Below are 19,421 nucleotides of genomic sequence, written 5' to 3'. Positions count from 1 at the left end.
TGTTCCCGTGAACAAATTGGATAATAACCCCAGCAACCATGGCAGTTTCTGCAGATACTACTAAAGCCCAAGTTTAAAAGACGTAGGCAGTAGTTAGTTTCTGTGGAAACCTGTTGAACCAGACAACTATAATTAGTACAGGATTGTACACTGTTTATGCAGTTATATTTAAGACAATTCGATGAAATGAAGCTTATATTAACTGACGTATGTTTATGGGAATATACATATGTATACATATAAATTATAACGATATAAAAGTTTGAAATACAATAAGATGCGCTACCATAGAATACGTCTATTCGATTCAATTGCTCCCTTGTGACTACAACATCATGCTATCTGCGTTCGGCGCAGTGCGCTAATACGGAAGCCAACGAAATATCACTGTAACACTTAAAAAAGTTTCAAAGTTCCATTTATATCATTCTGTCAGAATTTCCATAGTTCCAGCAACAATCAAAATTACAGAACAAACATCAAATCCAATACAAATATTTACAGAATAAGGGAAGGAATCTAAAGTAAAAAGCAAAGTTACAATGGGATCACATAAATCCGGTAACTCACACCATTTATGTAAATTCTTCGAAATTATATTCAGCTCTGACCGTGCAGTTGGTGGAAGTCATATGTACATAACAATGTTATCGGTTAAACATTTACATTAGGCCATGCATTATATAAAAAATGTACACGCGCGGACATGATTGTGAAAACATGATTAACTGTCCCTTTGGTGTACAAATTACAAAATATGTGCATAGTCAGGCGAACCTTAAGCCTTCCAGAATTAATGCACTAGAATACACGTAATCTTGTATTTACGAAAGTATTCCGTAAAATAATGTTAAATCTGTTTCTTCAATTTAAAATAAACGCATCAGTAAGTTTACAAGCTCAGTATATTTATTAATTGCGATTATTAAATATATAGTATATATTTATTAAATCATTAGAATAGAAATCTATAAGTCTAAGAAAAAGTTCTCTATTGTTTCCTCCAAATACTTATGTTTTAATAAAAAGAATAAAAAATTTCAACACAAAAGACATTGGCCGGACAGCTAGAAATGTGAGACACAGTAACGTTTTCTTATTATAAGCAACTGCACATTGTTGCGTAAATTCAGCTTAGCACAAATTATTGTAAATAACGCGGTCGAACACGACAGTATTTTGCGCGATGTCTAACAGTAGGGTATATAAGGTGTAAACTACTGACAGAGACTCACTTCGAAGTTTTTTTTGAACCTTCTCGCATGGAAACATAGCTTCGTAATTCCATGCTTGTTTCTTTCTACTCGTTCGTGTCCAGCGATTCTAACAAAATGCAAATCTTTTCCTGTAATATCTTCCTTCTTGGACTAATAAACATCGCTGTATTGGTGCACAGCGGGTAAGTGAAAGGTACTCGTATTATAACGTGTAATACCTCGTATCCTCTGAAGCCTGCGAATTAATGTCATATAACAAATTTATTTAATTTAGCATACGACCAAACAAATAAATTTTCGTTACAAAATATTTTCATTTCACCGCTTTAGGGCTTATGTTATGCGTGTAATTTCATACATTGGGGGGGGGGGGGGGGGGGGGGGGGGGCAATGTAATTTTCTTCCGCCATCAAAGGGGCGGGCAAAATTCAATTATTTTCTTCTAGAGTGGTGCAAAAACCACTTTATTCCGTCCAGGAGAACAAGCCCTTGACATCGGTTAATTCTTTACCCTGGAACGTGCAACGAACCATATACGGCAACCATCTGAAATGATTGACAGACTGTTTCTTTTTGCTTGTTCACAGCGAAGGGAATAGCATACTGTCCAAACAAAACTCCGAGCTGTCTATTGAACCAATAGTAGGTCGATTTGACCATAGTGAAGGCCCCCATTGGGACCACCGTACTCAGCAACTCTATTTTGTTGATATCGAGGCGCAACAAATTTGTAGATTCAATTTGGTAACAAAAAGTCTTTCTTGCATCACTATAGGTAAATTAATGATTTACATATAGATTCTAATTTAGTGCAAAATTATTAACGAATCAAACTGTGGATACTCATTTAGTAACTGTTATTAGAAAATGGTCCTGTTGGATTTGCTATGCCTGTTGAAGAAGAACCACAGAAATTTGTAGCTGGTTCTGCTACTGATTTCCTTCTGATCACATGGAATGGTGATAGCAATTTCACGCAATCTCTGCCTGAAACATTAGCTATTGTCGATAAAGATAGAAAGGGTACTAGATGGAACGATGGAAAAGCGGACTCCTCAGGAAGATTTTGGGGCGGTATGTTGAAAATACAAATCCATTGACAAAAAAGAGAAATTTTGCAGTATTTCTACTTACAACATTGCAATATTTTCTGCTTCCTTTGTAGGCACTATTGGGCCAGAAGTTAACGATGTTGTTACACCTGGACAAGCATCTTTCTACAGGATAGACTCAGACTTGAAACCAAAGAAGGAAATACCCAATGTTACAAACAGTAATGGATTAGCTTGGAATGTTGAGGATAACACACTTTACTATATTGATACACCTACACTTCAAGTAGCAGCATTCGATTTTGAGCCCATTCAGGGAACTATATGTACGAAATTGTTAAAGTAAATTCATTTCATAAAATATGAAAATTCAGAATAACCAATGATTATATCAATGATTTATAGCTAACAAAAGAATCGTATTTGATCTTCAAAAGAATAACATTACTGGATTACCTGATGGTATGACCATAGACAGAGATGGAAATCTTTGGGTGGCTTTATTTGGTGGGGGTGGAGTAAGTATTAATGTTCAAATTTTTATGTACCATGTTAGTAACAAAATACTTAATCAATAGGTGATTCATGTGGATCCTAAAACTAATAAGGTACTTCGGTTTCTGAAGCTACCTGTAACACAGGTAACTAGTTGTACGTTTGGAGGTCCCCTTCTGGAAACATTATTCGTAACAACATCCAGCCGTAATTTAAATGCACAGAAATTGGTGGAAGAACCGTATGCTGGTTATGTGTTTGCTGTACATGGTTTAGGTGTACGTGGCCTTGCAGCAAATTCATTTAAATTGTAATTTCTTCCTGGTGAAATTGCAAATGTATTGTGTGTATTAAAAAGATTTTTCTACATCGATTACTATCTATGTTAACATGTTCGTAAATATTAAAAAGAATCCCAAAACTAAATAAAATTATTTCATTTCTTCCCTTTCCAAATATGAATATACCATTCAGCAATGTTATTAGTGGAATATTATTTCCAAAATTAAAACAATAAAAATTTACATGAAATTTTGATAAGCTACAATAGAAAAACAGAGATGCTTATGTCCTCAGTAAGTAATTTATAATGTTACCATATAGATAATTGATCAGTGTTTAGATTTATATCAGAACCAGATATATTTAGTATGATATCACCATAGTTGCATAAGGTATCTTATAATCACTTATGATAACCTTAAGTGCTCATGTGTGGAAAAAAGACTTGTCCACGTAATCGTGTAACATTCTTTATATGGCAGATATACGAAAGTCTAGTAAGACGAAACTACGCACAACGCCAGCTTCCACAAGAAATAAAATTTCTTGTGCATTTCTTTTACAACTGAATGATCAACTAGTGGTGGTATGTAATTAAATACTTCTTTACTTCAACATTACCGTAATATGCATTTAGTATTCTCGTTTAAAACAAGATGTGTATATTATTTTAAATATGTATAGTGCGTGCGTATAGTTTTGTATTACGCGTATTATTTATATACATAATATTACACTTGTATCATATATACATATGATTTCTAATTACATAATTCTTCATTAGAAAGATGTCAGAATTGACTGTTAAACCACTACTGGGGCCGTACAACCTTGGGGAAGGTCCACACTGGGACTGTGATTCTAAGCAGCTCTATTTTGTTGATATATTTGCTCAAAAATTATTCAGATACAATCCTTCTACATCAACACTCACATCTGCTTTTATAGGTAAGTTATATTATCTATACCTGTATCATTCTGATATTTTTTACTTCACTCTGTATGGTATTATGTATACGAATTTTATGATTTAGAAAATGGGCCAGTTGGATTTATCGTTCCTGTTGATGGCGTTCCTAATAAATTCATAGCTGGAAGCAGTACAGATATTGTTTTGGTAACATGGGATGGAAAAGACATTTCAAAGTGTGAAACCAAAACATTGCTTACTGTAGGCGATCGTACAGAAACCAGGTGGAATGATGCAAAAGTAGATTCTACTGGAAGGTTATGGGGTGGTATGTCGAATGTCAACAATTGAACATTGAAGTGTTGTTATACATTTCTTGTGCTATATAATAAAATAATTTTATTAGGAACAATGAGTCTTTCGAGAACTGAAGAATTCCCACCTGATAAAGGGTCTTTCTATAGCATCGACAATGATCTTGTGTTAAAGACACAAGTAACTCCTGTAACTATAAGCAACGGAGTGGCTTGGAGTCTTAACGAAGACACACTTTATTACATTGATTCACCGAGCTTGCAGATAGTGGCATACAATTACAACTCTCAAACAGGAGTTATTTGTAAGAAATGTACAATGTACCTTACATCGTATAATATAATACTTCTTGTGTAAAATAAAGTTACATCTTCGATTATTCTCTTTTCGTAGCTAATAAAAGAACGATCTTCGATCTTCGGGAAAACAATATTCCTGGATTTCCAGATGGTATGACAGTCGATATGTCTGGAAATATTTGGGTAGCTGTATACGGTGGAGGTGCTGTAAGTATTATAACAATCTACACGATAACTTGTTGTTTGTTATTAACACTCATTGTAGAATATATAATTGACGTAAAGTTTCTATAAATAAAACATATTTAATTATGCAGGTACTTCAAATAAAACCGGAAACAGGTGAATTGTTGCGTCTTGTCAAGATTCCCGGGGTCGCAAATATAACCAGTGTTGCGTTTGGTGGTACTGACCTCGACGTATTATACGTAACAACAGCGCAAACGGGACTGAAAGAGGATCAATTGAAGGTACAACCATACGCTGGCTACGTATTTGAAGTTAAAGGTCTGGGCGTGCAGGGTTTACCTGCCAATTCGTTTAAACTGACACAGAAAGTATTATAAACGCAACTTATAAATATTCTCATATGTACAACTCTCTTAAACTACAATTCTTTAGTACTAAGTTGCCAGAATAATCAATGAAACAGTATAAACAATCATACTTTGTAGTACTGTTCGAAAAGAAATAAATTTCATACGCATCAAAAAACGATCGTTCAACTTCTTTACGTAACACGAATAAACGATATTTTAAATATATGCATATATATATACGTATATTTTGTTTTACTGGAAATGATGTTCTTATAAATAATTCGTTAGAAAATGTACAAGGCTGGCTAATACTTAATTACACTTGACTATCATTCCTTTTTTCTTTCACATTTACATAGAAAACAAATTCACCGGTTGCTGAATGTACACAGTAGAAAAATAATATATTGTTTCATTAGTATGTAAAAACATTTCTCCTTGGAAATGTAAACCCAATATTCATTATTATGTATGCTGGTGTTATTTCGACTATTACCAAAAACTAATGAATGCGAATGATAATCCAGACACTGACGTGCTGAAGTTTGAAGAGTTACATGTCCATTGTTCTTTCCTTCGATTATAGATTATTTCCATAATTTAGAATATACTTTGTTGTTACCATTATTATTATCATTATCTATTCTCGTATGAGAAAATCAAAAAGCCAGTATAGAATGATATCATTAGGCACAAAAGTGAGAAGGCTAGCAATCTATTTCAGTCATCATCGATCGATATGAAACACCGCGCAATGGTAACGATGTTATATAATGTTGTTCGTTATAAACCATAAACTGAGAACGATGTAAATTCTTGTTCTTACCTTTCTCGGACAACGAAAAAGGAAAGAGACATTGTCGACACTTCAGTATTAAAATTGGTGGACTCAGTCGTCCAACGTTATAATCTCAACGCTGTCGTTAACAGATTTCTCCCCTTTTTTGCTAGAAATACTACTCGATTTTCCTCTAGGTAAATCATATATTGTCATACAATCCGTGGTCGATGGTCTCAAAGGATCGGACATTTTTTGTGGGACCACGGTCACGCCAGAGGATAAACTCTTTGGATACTCCATCGTCGACTTCATTTGTGCTTTCTGCTGAGGTATGATCTCTAAATGTGAATGTTGCTTCAGCTGCGACAGCATCGACAGAGCCTCCGCGGAGGTGGTACTTTGAGCGAACGAATTCGGCAACGGTGTCGATATCTCCATCGAAGCCGACGTTTTCGTTTTACCAGTGGACTTTTTGTAATTAGAGTACTTCGTACTTGGACCCTTCAGTCCGGGTTGAGGATTAATCGGGCTCACGGAGATTCCACTCAACTCGGGGGGTATATACGGCGGTTGTGTCATCGACGAGTTACCAGGCAACGTGCTTAATAGATTAGAGAAGTTGCTAGGCAGTGGAGGCATTGTTTTCGATGATTTCGTCTTCCTGATTGGATTCTGCGTGCTCGCCTGAGTATAGGATCGTTGGGAATTCTTTTTCGACAGCAATTTGTGTTGCAGCGATGTCCCCGAATGGGAAGGGGCAACATTCATCGACAACGATTGCTTCAGGCTTATCGACGGGCCCACCACCGAGTGTGCAACCTGAGGCACCGCCGCAGTTGAGTTCGCGGTAACGTTACTTTTTAACGGGGAATGCGACAAGGATGGATTGTGCGCTGGTTGGGGCTCGGTCAGAGATTTCGAGACTCGAATCTGTGGAGCACTCATCTGTTTCGGTGGGCTGGTTTTCACATGTTGAACCACGGATGGCTTCAGAAGAGACACCTGAGTGGTCGGTGGCTGTAAAACTGGTTTCGAAGGTTGCGACATTTGCAGAGACTTTGGCAACTGGACCGGCAACGAGGACGACTCGCCTTGGGGATTTTGTTTCGACAGTTTGTTTTTAGGTGGCACTGTGTTCACCGGTGTTATAGATATACTAGGTCTATCTTTAGCCAATGCTGCAGTTGTTGTGGTAGTTTTCGTGGTAGCTGCCTGCTGGTACATAGGTGTGGCGCGTGCAGTGCTCGCCGTTGAGTTACTTAAACTCAACAGCTGCTGTACCGTCAGGTTATTCAAGTTACCTAAATTATTCATACTGGGAGTGGCGTTTATATTGGAAGTGCTCATTGTAGGCACGGTATTGATGTTCGTTGCACTGGCGATTGTACTGTTTAAACCGCTCGCCAAGTTCGATAACGAGGAGAGATTGTTCTGGTACTGTCTGAGAATGTCCTGATAATTTCCCATTTGATTTAAATAATTCATCGCTGACAAGTGATCCATCATACTGCCGCTTAAACCACTAGTTAGTATTGCGGACAGTATATTTGGGTCGACCAATGGATGCATGAAATACGGATTCATCAGGGACCGATTCCCCGATGCCCCCATATAGTTGGCGAAATTTGCTTTCGCGTTGAACTGATTCATCGCATGGCCGCTCTGCTGCATGGCCTGTAAATATTTGTTAACATTCGGTGGTCGTCCTCTTGGTCGACCCGTGGATGTTATATTTTTGTACGGTTTCCGACTCTGGGATGACTGCGGCGACGGTGAACTAATTTGAGACTGAGATGTGACCACCTGTGGAATCGATTAATCCAGAGTGTCGAAAACATGTATGCAAATCGGAGAGAAAAATTAGTGTAAAACTTACAGGAATCGGAGACGTTGCTTGTGGTTGTACTTGGACGTCTGTGCTGGGTTTATCGAAATTGGAGAGAAATTTATTTAAAACTTTGCGATTGTAATTGTAGTCGTTACAGAATTTCGAAGCAATTTCTAGAACGTTTCCTTCCAAGTTCTGTCAAGGAACAATTAAAATGAGTGTGATTTCCCCTTTGGTTTATTTGTATATTTTTTGTATGAACACAAACTTACTTTATTGCCGACATATGTTTTGTATGTATCCACTAGCAGGGCAGACAGTGTTTGTATGGTTTGCTCTTTAGTCTGAAAACTTTTCAATGCTCTTTGATACACCCAATATGTATCGAGAAGTACTTGGGTTCTACTGTCGGGAGTTTTGTTAGACGAGGAATCAGGGGTGGCAGTTCCCATTAATTGAACCTTTGTTCTAAGAGACTGTAAACAGAGTGTCAATGCTTGACGAGACAACTGCTCCCTTTCGGAATCACGTAGATATTTTCTAAAAAAAAAAAAAAAAAAAAAAAAAAAAAAAAAAAAAAAAAAAAAAAAAAAAAAAAAAAAAAAAAAAAAAAAAAAAAAAAAAAAAAAAAAAAAAAAAAAAAAAAAAAAAAAAGAATAATATACAAGTTTTATGGTGAAAACATTAATTTTTTATACTAAAAGTTTAAAGGACACAAAATATCGTTTTTTTAATTAGATAACATACTTATCTGATTCTGGAATTTTCCCCAATTGCACGCTCAATTGCATCAGCATTCGACCATCATTTGTTTCTTTAAGTACCTGCATGAGTAACGTTACGCATCTTGACATATGAAATGCAAAACTACCAGGTCTATCCACCTCTCGATTTGGTATGTGCCAAACACCCTAATAAAGATAAATAAAAGTTATCATAGATAGATGATGATAAGGAATTTCAGTATGATACGCGTATAAATAATAACAGCCATTCTCAGATCTAAGTGTCAACAGAAGAATAATACTATTTAGGAACTAAATAGAAATATACATCTTGTTATAGAATAATTACAAACAACAGATACATCGTTATTAATTATTGATAATATCTCTGTAATTTGGAACTGTTATTCCGGATATTTTTCTAATATTGGGAACATGAAGATAAATACCAAGCACATTGCTATAATTCCACTTTGTTTGGCATGGTGCAGTATTAGGTAAAAATCAGGAAACTTCTATTTCTTTCTTTTACATTTTTAACGTGATTTTTCTTAAATTCCTTTACACGGTATATATTTCATCACAAAAACTTTTGCAAGGTCTATCAACGCTAGCGAGAAAATCGTTATAGATACAGATGCAGGAGCTGACGATGCAGTGGCCATACTTCTTATGCTTCAATCTGAATACAGAGGATTCAAAGTCGTAGCAATTACTTGTACATATGGAAACACGTATGTTGACAATGTAGCAGAAAATGTACTTAAAATTTTAACAATTGCAAATAGAAGTGACGTAAGTATAATTGACTTTTTACAAAGTATTACATATGTGCTACTTAATGGTATTTCCACACTGCATTGTGCAGATACCTGTATATAAGGGAGCACAGAAAGCATTATTGAACGAGTATAAGCCACACGATTACTTTGGCCAAGATGGCTTGGGAGACTTTAACTTCACAGAAAAAATTATTGCTAAAGTGGATAAAAGTAAACATGCAGCTGTGGCACTGGTAGACTTAGTAAAAGAATATCCAGGTTGGATATCAATTAAATTGTCCAATAAAAAGAATAGTAATTCATCTCAGAATTTGTGTCTGAATATATTCTGTGCATTTGTTTGTAGATCAAATAACTCTGTTAAGCATTGGACCGTTAACAAATGCGGCTATAGCAACGGCGTTGGATCCTTCGTTTATAAAACACTTGAAAAGACACATTATACTAGGCTCCAGTGTGTCTGCTATTGGCAATGTTCTACCGAATGTTGAGTTCAATTTTTATGAAGATCCAGAAAGTAATTATATTGTATTCAATCGCAGTAATACAAATATTACTTTATTTCCATGGGAAACTTTTATTAATAGTGGCATATCTGTGGTAATTATTTCTAGAAGTAACTAAAACATTATCTGCCAATTACTGCAACTTATAATGAAAATATCATGTAACAATACAACTGCTCTTTAAACAGGATTGGCGCACTAACGTATTGGGAAAATTGAATTCTACTATAATGAATTTTTTAAATAAAGCAGAACGAATTAGTTTATCAGACACCACTACGTGGAGTGACTCGGATCCAATGGCTGCTGCAGTTATGATATGGCCAGAACTTATAGAAGCATCTATAATAACAAATGTAAGTCCCGTAGTCGATGGAATGGCTAGAGGCTCTGTGCTTGTAGATTACACTAATCTCACCGGCAAACCACAAAATGTAAAAATTGTACAAAAATTTAATGTGGCTTCTTATCAAGAGATGTTGCTGAAAGCGTTTTCTTAAATTCATCAAACGATAACAAGTGTAGTATTTGTTAGGCAAATATTTTGAAGAAATAAACGATAATGTACTTACACTGAAGAAATTAGTGCTCTTTCTATCGGCAAAAAGTCCCTGAAAGCTTTCCCCACGATAAAACTGACAGTTATAGCTGTCCAATAAAAGATTCCTGCACTTCGTTATATCCTTGGCAGTTCTGTTGTTAAAGAAGAAGTGTGATAATCTATAGAATGATTTGTAGTGTTCGGAGAACCTTAAAATGCACTGTTCTAGGCCAGCTAAACAGAATGCTATTAAAGTCGCCACTTCTTCATCTGTCATATGTTCCTCCTTTTGCACAAAATCAGAATCCTTTTTCTTCTTTTCACAGTCACTTTCAGGAACAGAGTCGCTATCTGTGTCACTGGAACTATCGCTGTCAGAACTATCATCACTGCTGCTCGATTCGTCACTGCTACTGGAACTGGAATTATTCGTTTCCGTTGTCGTTGTGGTTGTCTGAGTTGTCGTGGTACTTTCTTGAGAACCTCTTCTGCTCAATGTCACTTCTTCTTTGGCAGTAGTTTTCTTCTTCTCCCCTGTTTTATCCTTTGTCTCTTTATTACCACACTGCAAGTCCTCGCTCTGTAGCCATTTCCCATCGAATTTCCGAGTATCCTCGTCCTCAGGCGTCGATTGTCGTGTTTCTTGACTGATTTCCATCGCCTGTTTCATCAGCGCGTCCATTAAATCTTGAACATTCTCCGACTTCCCCTCAGCCTCGAATACATTATTAATTTTCAGCGAATTCAATGGACCTTTCTTGTTCTCGTCGGCAAGTGAAGTCTGCTGCTGCTTTATTTTCTCAACACTTTTCGTCTTCGGTCTCTTCTTCTGCAACTTGGACTCGTTACTCTCGTCGCTGGACAACACCATAATGCTGTCGTCCTTTCTCTCTTTTTGCGAGACCATATCGCAAACCTTTGTGATCACGTCGTCTATCAAAGCCACGACATCCTGCATCAACTGTAAATGCGATACATTGCCCAGTTTTATTTTCTTCACGTTATCCTGGGGTGTGTCGGTGGGGGATCGTTTCCGTGTTTCCAGTTTCTGACTCGTACAGAGACCTTTGTTCGTTCTGTCCACTATCTCGATTTCCTCGATGCTGTTCGAACGCTGGGAAATCGTGACAACGCCTCTGTCCCCGTCGCCAGGGAACTCCACATCTTTCCCGTTGCTTTTATTCCCGGTGAAAAGCCCATCCTCCTTGGCCTTGTCGTTCAATTTCGAGCTGTATTTCATAAAGGGTCCATCGGCACACTTCGCGAGATGCAATTGCAGCAGCTGCCCCAGCGATTTCTTTAATGGTTTACCCTCGTGTTGCTCGAGATACTTCAATATACTCGCATGGATCCGATAATGTACTTCTAACGCCTCGACCGAGAGATGTTGCGGACATTTGTGACTTATTCTACGTGGATACTGGGCATTATTATGGTACAGCAGCTCGCTAGCCTGCAATCAATGATAGAATGATGAAACACGGCCTTCGCTAGGGGAAAACGTGACGTAAGAAAAAGGCTCTATCACTTGGTAAAATTTATTTCAAGTACTGAAATAAATGTTGAACCGAATGTTAATTTGGTAGAAATTTCAATAACTCCGAGACCAAGTGATAGGAGGACTTTCCATTACATTAGAATTTCCCCTAGTGGAAGCCAAGTTTGCATGTGAGGGTGCATGAAAGGTAAATGCAGTAACTGCAAGAGAAATACGTGCGCGCACCTTTGCATAATGTTCTAAAAATATAGGAGGATCCTGATTTTTCTTCTCCGCAACCTTTCCAAGCATGTACTGGTAAAGCCATCTTTCATCGTGGGGTATAGGTCCATCTTTCATTTCCACGAATAAGCGAGAGCAGGATTGGAAACATTGATTCGCGATTTCTAACATTTCTTCTTTCCTGGTCTCTAAAATCTCAAATCGTTCCATACTCAACGTGTCAGTTTCCTGCTTCAACAATCGCGAACAGAACGAGTGAACACCATAGGCGAAGTTCCCGTATTCCGTCCATATGATGTGATTACAAGAATCCAGTTCGACGGCGTGTCTATAGCTGGACTGAGTTAATTTTGCTTTTGCTAAGAGTTTATCCTCGTTTCTAAATATAACGTGAAATACATTAATACAATTTTTTTTTTACAATGAATAATCGAATATAATTAACGATACTTACATGGGTTTATACTTGTTTAACCAAGTCTCTATTACAGTACCCGACGACATTGCTAAACCGGTCCAAGAGCTTAATCTCGTCGGATAAAAGCAAAGATCTAACAGATAGTATCTAATTGCCACGCTCCATTTACAATTTTTGAAATAGAAATCACCCAACAGATAATAAATAGTGGACATTGAATGTGGCAACGGCTTCTTAACCGTTGGCATCGTATCACGCTCGCCCATTGCATAAGCCATCATTTCCTCGATCACTTGATTCGGATCGCTTTCCGGGGGAATTAATTTTATTATCCGTTTAAATAAATCCTCTGTGTCGGCGTTGATCGTCAACGATCTAGGGGAGCAAAATTCTGGTATCTGCTTCGGTTTGTAAAAATCGAACAGCAACTGCGCTCCTTCCCACGTCATTTTCATCTGAGGCACCCCATGATCCTCAATGTGTTTCGGTCGTCCTTTATTCACTTTGTTGTAGTGGCCGTAGAGACAGTAAAATATTTGTTCTAGATACTTCGAGACTTTACTTTTTATACCGGCGAATTGTGGCGTTTCTAATTTCGGAATGACCAAATTTAATGTGAAAAACAAAAGTTTCGCCTCGTTGTAACAACACCACGAATGTCTGCCCATAAATTCGTGAGCAATGAATAGAATCATGACAGACGCTGGAACACCTTCGTCTTCGTCCTCGGATTCCGAATAGTTGGAACTGTGCTGTCTGTTCTTGTACGACGACTCGACCTTTGCTCTTTCTTTGTCCTCCTTGTATTGTAAAATGTAATGCAACAGAATCCACGGGAGAACAGTCTCGAGTGGCATTTCTACGGTAGTATCCGACACGTCTAACTGATTGCACACAATGTGAACTAAATTTTGCACCAATCTGGAAAGACGAGTCTCCGGCAGGTATCGTAGAACGAAAGTGCTGACCTCGATCGTGCAAGCCTCTAGCTTCTCGAGCGCCATTAAAACCGAACCCGTCCATTTCTTTTGTTCAGCTTCGTCGGTAGTGTTCAAATAATTCTGCCAGGCTTCACTTAGACAAGCCTCGGCCCACACGTAACATTCTTCGTACTGCTGAAGATGCCACAAACTATCCAACAGCATAGACAACTGCTGTACTCTATCGACTATATTATCGCTAACGGACAGAAATTTGTTTCCCTGTTTCGCAAATTTGAACGTGTCTTGTAACACGTAGGCTAATTCGGCGTATTTTTTCTCGTCGTACAAGTGTTGGATTTCTCCTAGTTTCTGTCCCCTGTATTTAAAAATCATCTCTCAGAACTCCGTACGTCAATATGTAAAGTGTTGTCGAAGAACATACATACCTTTGAATAGATTTTAATTTTTTCTCCACAATTTTAATACTGATCTGGGAATTGTATTTACAGTTGGACAATTTCAGATAAACACTTTGATTCTGTTTCTCTAATTCTTGTAAGTGATTCAATAACTGAAAAGAAATGTAACATTCACCTCGTTTTCGGAAGAAATATTTTGTTGACACATCAACATGAAGTATTTTAGTTACTCACTAATTCTAACGTTTCAATGACTATATCTGTATCCCCTTGACACAAAAAGATATTAGCTTTAAGCCACAGAACCCTCACTAATATGAATACTGCATTCCTGTACCAAGTTTATTTAATCTAAAACAAAGCATTGTTCGTATCAAATGAATAATACATCTAGTAATATATATAAAAAAGAAATCATACGTTGAAGAAGGTACGATGTCTGGTTTATTGTTCAACCACTTATCCGTATGAAGTTCACCGAATAATAAAGTCATTTCAGCGTCCAATTTTAAAATATTGTCGCTTACATCTTCTTCGAACGGAGATGGATGAGGAATGTGATCTCTGTTAGAGAACAAAAAAATGTACTTTACTAGCTAATTTCCAGATGAAATTCCTTTGTTTTTCATACCTCATAAACGAATATGCTTGTAAATATACTTCTGACAATCCTTTCGGCCATTCTTGATCCCATTTAATGCATAAGAATTCAGTATATTTTGCTAAGATTATCATCAGGTTACCTTTACCACTGTGTTCGGTAATAAACATATTTACATCGGCTGCTTCGAACTCTGTACCAAAATAATTTTGCTGTCGACTGTAGAAAAGAACCTCAGTAATTGCAAGGATACACATCGAACATTCAATAACGTGAATTACCTTCTGTCAGGACTCGGTGATTTCGAACTTTCAGAACTTTTCACAATCTCTGTGGCATTATTACTATTATTTTCTTGATTGCTAAACAGCTGATACAAGTCCATCGTGTCCATAGAGTCATCCATACTTCTAGAAGGATCGTCTTTGGTTAGTTTCACCGAATCTGGCCTGAAACATTAAAAATTACAAACTCAATTAAAACTAGACAAAGTTTAAACGAACAGAAATCATTATAAACACGTACAATAAAGTGCTAGGAAATATTCTTCTAAGAGTCTCCTCTAATTGTACGTCGTCCCTTTCGGCTTCCCTTCTGTTTGAACTTCTTACTCTTGCCGATCGTCTCATACTATCGCAACTCCAAGCCCATTGCTGTAAAAAACAAAGAGCACTCCTACGTCTTTTTTTCACTTTCTGCACTTCTTCTTTCCCCTCGTTTTTCTCGTTAGATTTCTCATCTGCTTTCAATTGTATTTTCTCAATTTTCTTCAAATCTTTCTCGTATGGTTTCTCACTAGATTTATTGCTATCTTTATCGCTAACTTTGTCATTTTGCGTTTCATTTCCAGTGTTGTAGACGTCATCTAGGCCTTTCTCAGAATGTGATTTACCTTCATTCTCGTCCCTTTCGAACATGTTTGGCTCTTCAGAATCATTTTTCAACCGATTCTGTTCCAAAATTCCCTGTTCTATGTCCGAAATTCTCAATGGATCATCATCCTCTATTATCTGTACATCGCTGGAATCAGACTTCTTGTCGTCTTCCGTTTCAGCCTCCATTACAATATCGGTACCATTATCTGCGTTACTGTCGTCTAATGGTTCGAACGGAAAATTTATTTCATCAGTGTCCATTTTTATTAACTTTTCACTATCATCTTCATCCTTTACGGGAGCATTCTCGAGTAAATTTTGATCTGTACTCGCACAGTTGTCTCCATGGATGTCTTCTTCGGTATTTACTTTTACAAGCGCTTCTTCTGGATTAAGAACTGTTAGCTTAATTCTACTAACAAAACTTAAATCATTTTCCGTAATGTATCTATGCATATCCAGTAAACTTTCACCTAGTTCCAACCAGGTGCAGTTCTTTATGGACTTCCTTAGGTTTAATTCTGGTAATGGTTTTGGAGTAAATTCTATTTTACACGCTTCTGCCCATCTTTCAGCAATATCTTTTGCTTCTGCTAATAATTTATCACCCAATACGTGATCGTATTCGGTGTATAACGGTGGATCTAGTTGCCAATTGCTATTATATAATTTATAACATTCCTCGAGGCATGGAATGTTTTTGAATATTCTGTCACGGAAAGCTAGACCTTTCACATAATAAGGATCACGTTCTAACGCCATAGAAATGTACAAAAGACAGTTCATATAATCAGGAACAGCATATAAGGCAGTTATCATGCTATCTAAACATGGCCAATGATTAGCATTACATTTTAAGCCTTGTTTAAAGGACGAACAAGCTAATTCCAAATTAGATGTTTTTATAGCTAATGTACCCATTCTATACCATAATGTTACATCCGTATCGTCTAAATTTGCTGCTTCCCAATAATTTTCTATAGCTGTATCGTAGTTTCCCAATGCAGCTTGTATAGCAGCAATATTTTTGAAACAAGAATATTTCAATGACAACAGTGGCCTAGACCTTCCATCTGGTACCTCAGGTTTTTCTACCTCATCCAACAGTTCAGTTTCTAATAGATCTTTAAAAATATTTAGAGCATCTTCCTGTTTGCTTTCTTTTAAGAAGACTAAGGCTTTGTTATATTCAGTGAAAGCTATTTGTTCCTGCAACAGATGATTATATATTAATGGAATTACCTCAATTCCACTGGTACATATGTTACTATTAATGAATAATAAATCTGAACCACCCTAAACACAAAAAATATTCACAATAATATTTAACAAAATCATTCATATACCAAAGTAGTTCCACAAAAATTGAATGTTTATCATAAAACTCGATTTTTCATTATACAACACGGAAATGGTACAAAAATACTTTCTTTCTTTTCGTGTCATGCAATTGTTTACACGATTAAACTTAAATTATTCCATCTGTAGTGTAATGTATATCATCAGCTTCTTGGAGCGGATTACAACTTGGTAGGTTATGTTGCTTAAAAGTGAAGTAACCATTTTTACCACTTACTTGAGCTTCTTTCGTGATCGATGGTACATCTTCCTCTTCGCTTTCTTCGCTCGACTCCTCGTTCAACGCTGATATTTTTATCATCTTCAGAACTTTTTCGGAATCTGCACGTCTCTTTAAAGTATCAACAAATCAACCGGTTTTTTTCAACGCCGCCATGTTACTGACGATCCCACTCTACAACTCAACTCGAGAGCAAATAACAATCACCTCATTGTACCATCTAACGACAAGAGAATGGTACTGTTTGGCTAGCAACTTGGGAGTTTAGTCGTAGATAGTGCAACAAGTACTTTTCATCATACTACACGTAGCACAATAAAATTAATTAATTAAAAACACCACAAACTAATTCTACACACACTAAAACACACAACTAATGATTGTTAATGCGATATATCGATTCAATGATATTCCACACGTAATCCTCCTATATCTTTCGAAACACACATATACATTTTTCCTGTGTTTAAGAACACTCACTAACTTTCGCATTACGGATAAAAACTGTTTTTCGATCAATTAATAGAGGCCTAACCCCATTAAAATGTTACCGGTAAGGACGACACAGTCCTTAACATTCTCACAACCAGTCGGTTCCCCTACTACTGAGTTGTGCTGCGCGGTAATCGGGGATCGGCGCACGGGACGCTACGGTTGGCGCATGCGCACGGACCTTCTAGCTTCTGCGTCGCCCCACGCGCCGATCGTGATCGTTGCGCGGTAGGTATGGAGGGGGAAACATTCCCCTATGACTAGCAACCCGCCTGTTAGCTACCCCTGAATTACTAATTGTAAATATACATATATATAATTAGTATAAATATGTTTGTGTATACATACACATTGTTCTGTACATCCATATCAATGAATGACGTCTCTACGCTAACTTTTTTACTTTACACCATGTTCAATAAAGTATATTAAATCACATGATTATAATTATCACTCGAACGATTGCGTTATATTATACATAGACGGTACCTTTGATTCGGTACAAATAATTGATAGTTTCGTTATACTTAAAACTTCGAAATGCAAGTCAACTTCTTTTTTTTAATTAGTGTATCATCGAAAGCAATGGATCTATTTAATTCGTTTTCCTTAATCCAAAGGTGCGAATAAAACAAATACAATTTTTTTACAAATAGAGTTGGGATCAAAGTCCACTGAACATATACGTGGAAAACATATATGTACTTAAGACTTAAGACATCGAAATAAATGCGAAGTGTAAATGATCAAAGTAGAGTATATGTACAGTTCAACTTGACATGTAACAATGTTCATGATTTCGGGTAAGTGTCGATGAGATATTCACACTTGAAACAAATGTTTCTCATGCGTACATTAAAACAGCTCACAAAAATGTTCACTATCACTTAATCATAATCACACCTATAATTACTTTAATTATAACTTAATTATTATGAGAAATTCAATATATTTATATAAACGTCAAAACTCATTCAGTATAATTCAATGTATTCAATAGAGAAACATCAGAACAATTCATAGAAACATTGCAATCGATACCGAGGAAAGCGTTTTTATTATAAATAGTATCCAAATATTTTATTTTACGACAGATACACACAAAATATGGCGACAGATTACGAAAAAATGAGAATGAAAAGTAACAAGCACTGTTGAACAACAATAAGAGTAATGTGCAAGTGCTATTACAAATATTCAAATATTATAATAATTACTCAGACATATTTACTGCTAAAATCACCATAAAATAAAGTGAAAATTGTTTTATTAATAATTTCTCGTTACCTTGTACAACCTAACAACGTTTTATACGTGCAAGCCGAGATTCAGTGTCTTCTCGCTTGAAAATAATACTATAGATAATATAACTTTTCTTGTTACCGCACGTCTAAAGTTTCTATCGTATCAAGATTATGTAAAACCAAGCCTACATTCCTCGTTAAATTTGTATCAAAAGTTTTGAGCACGAATAATTCAAAGTGTAGACTAAATACGTGTACACTGAAGTATGTACATTGTAGGAGACTGGTTCACAAGTGGAGTGCAATCTGTAGACACGGAAAGCTTCCTTGATTCTGTAATTATAAGCAATACAAGTGTCTTAAGAAGAATTCGTGTACCTACCTACGAAATATATAAAGCTCATTGGTCTAACGGTGAGACATCTCTTGATGAAATATAAATTTAATATTAATTTCGACTTTTGTACTGTTCAATTTCCTTCGTAATAGCTTCGTTATCACAATAAGATATTATATTTATCTGTAGATCCAGAAATACAGAAAAATTATTGGGCTGCAAATTTTTTACTACCTATCGGAACAATATTTGTTCTTGTCCTGGTAATTCTCTTAATGGTAATATTTTGTTTAGAATTTCTCGTAAATTCACGATTAACAACATCAGATATAGTATTGCATAAATTTAATTTCGTGAAAAATTTCAGGTTCTATTCACAAGATGCCCGCAAATGGTCGCAGCTATTATCCTAACGATTCTTGTTGTAATTACTCTATTTGCAGCGTTCATAATAATCAATCAGACTCCAATTTATACTTAACAGTTCCTATTGTTACTGTCACACAATAAATAATAACATACGTTGCAGTCTATTCAGATC

The 19,421-nt window shown here is 36.4% G+C and overlaps 4 protein-coding genes across 4 annotated transcripts; 3 read left to right on the top strand and 1 right to left on the bottom strand.

Moving 5' to 3' along the window:
- Window positions 1-1,259: 1,259 nt before the first annotated feature.
- Window positions 1,260-3,190, top strand: LOC107189486 (regucalcin-like). The gene is made up of 6 exons (XM_015578025.1): window positions 1,260-1,399; window positions 1,805-1,992; window positions 2,082-2,291; window positions 2,383-2,595; window positions 2,675-2,787; window positions 2,848-3,190. Exons 1-6 carry the CDS (start codon window positions 1,287-1,289, stop codon window positions 3,076-3,078), a joined length of 1,068 nt encoding a protein of 355 aa, XP_015433511.1. The 5' UTR covers window positions 1,260-1,286; the 3' UTR covers window positions 3,079-3,190.
- Window positions 3,191-3,549: 359 nt separating this feature from the next.
- Window positions 3,550-10,231, top strand: LOC107189506 (inosine-uridine preferring nucleoside hydrolase-like). The gene is made up of 8 exons (XM_015578047.1): window positions 3,550-3,632; window positions 3,831-3,994; window positions 4,081-4,284; window positions 4,363-4,575; window positions 4,665-4,777; window positions 9,312-9,483; window positions 9,572-9,825; window positions 9,920-10,231. Exons 2-8 carry the CDS (start codon window positions 3,835-3,837, stop codon window positions 10,229-10,231), a joined length of 1,428 nt encoding a protein of 475 aa, XP_015433533.1. The 5' UTR covers window positions 3,550-3,632; window positions 3,831-3,834.
- On the bottom strand, window positions 5,934-17,012 carry LOC107189507 (calcineurin-binding protein cabin-1-like). Its single transcript, XM_015578048.1, has 14 exons — window positions 16,805-17,012; window positions 14,879-16,437; window positions 14,635-14,802; window positions 14,384-14,572; window positions 14,111-14,316; window positions 13,987-14,075; window positions 13,780-13,904; window positions 12,447-13,709; window positions 11,996-12,371; window positions 10,304-11,725; window positions 8,466-8,629; window positions 7,991-8,258; window positions 7,767-7,913; window positions 5,934-7,693 (listed from the first exon to the last, which is right to left on the bottom strand). The coding sequence occupies exons 1-14, from the start codon at window positions 16,886-16,888 to the stop codon at window positions 5,999-6,001; spliced, it is 7,755 nt and encodes a 2,584-aa protein (XP_015433534.1). The 5' UTR covers window positions 16,889-17,012; the 3' UTR covers window positions 5,934-5,998.
- A 1,074-nt stretch (window positions 17,013-18,086) lies between these two features.
- LOC107189468 lies at window positions 18,087-19,361 on the top strand. The gene is made up of 4 exons (XM_015578004.1): window positions 18,087-18,102; window positions 18,823-18,957; window positions 19,070-19,158; window positions 19,248-19,361. Exons 1-4 carry the CDS (start codon window positions 18,087-18,089, stop codon window positions 19,359-19,361), a joined length of 354 nt encoding a protein of 117 aa, XP_015433490.1.
- The last annotated feature ends 60 nt before the right edge of the window (window positions 19,362-19,421 follow it).

The sequence above is a fragment of the Dufourea novaeangliae genome, unplaced genomic scaffold, assembly GCF_001272555.1.
Source record: "Dufourea novaeangliae isolate 0120121106 unplaced genomic scaffold, ASM127255v1 scaffold163, whole genome shotgun sequence".
Classification (NCBI taxonomy): domain Eukaryota; kingdom Metazoa; phylum Arthropoda; class Insecta; order Hymenoptera; family Halictidae; genus Dufourea; species Dufourea novaeangliae.
The sequence above is the reverse complement of the archived record's forward strand: the minus strand, read 5'-3'. Positions and strand labels throughout refer to the sequence as shown.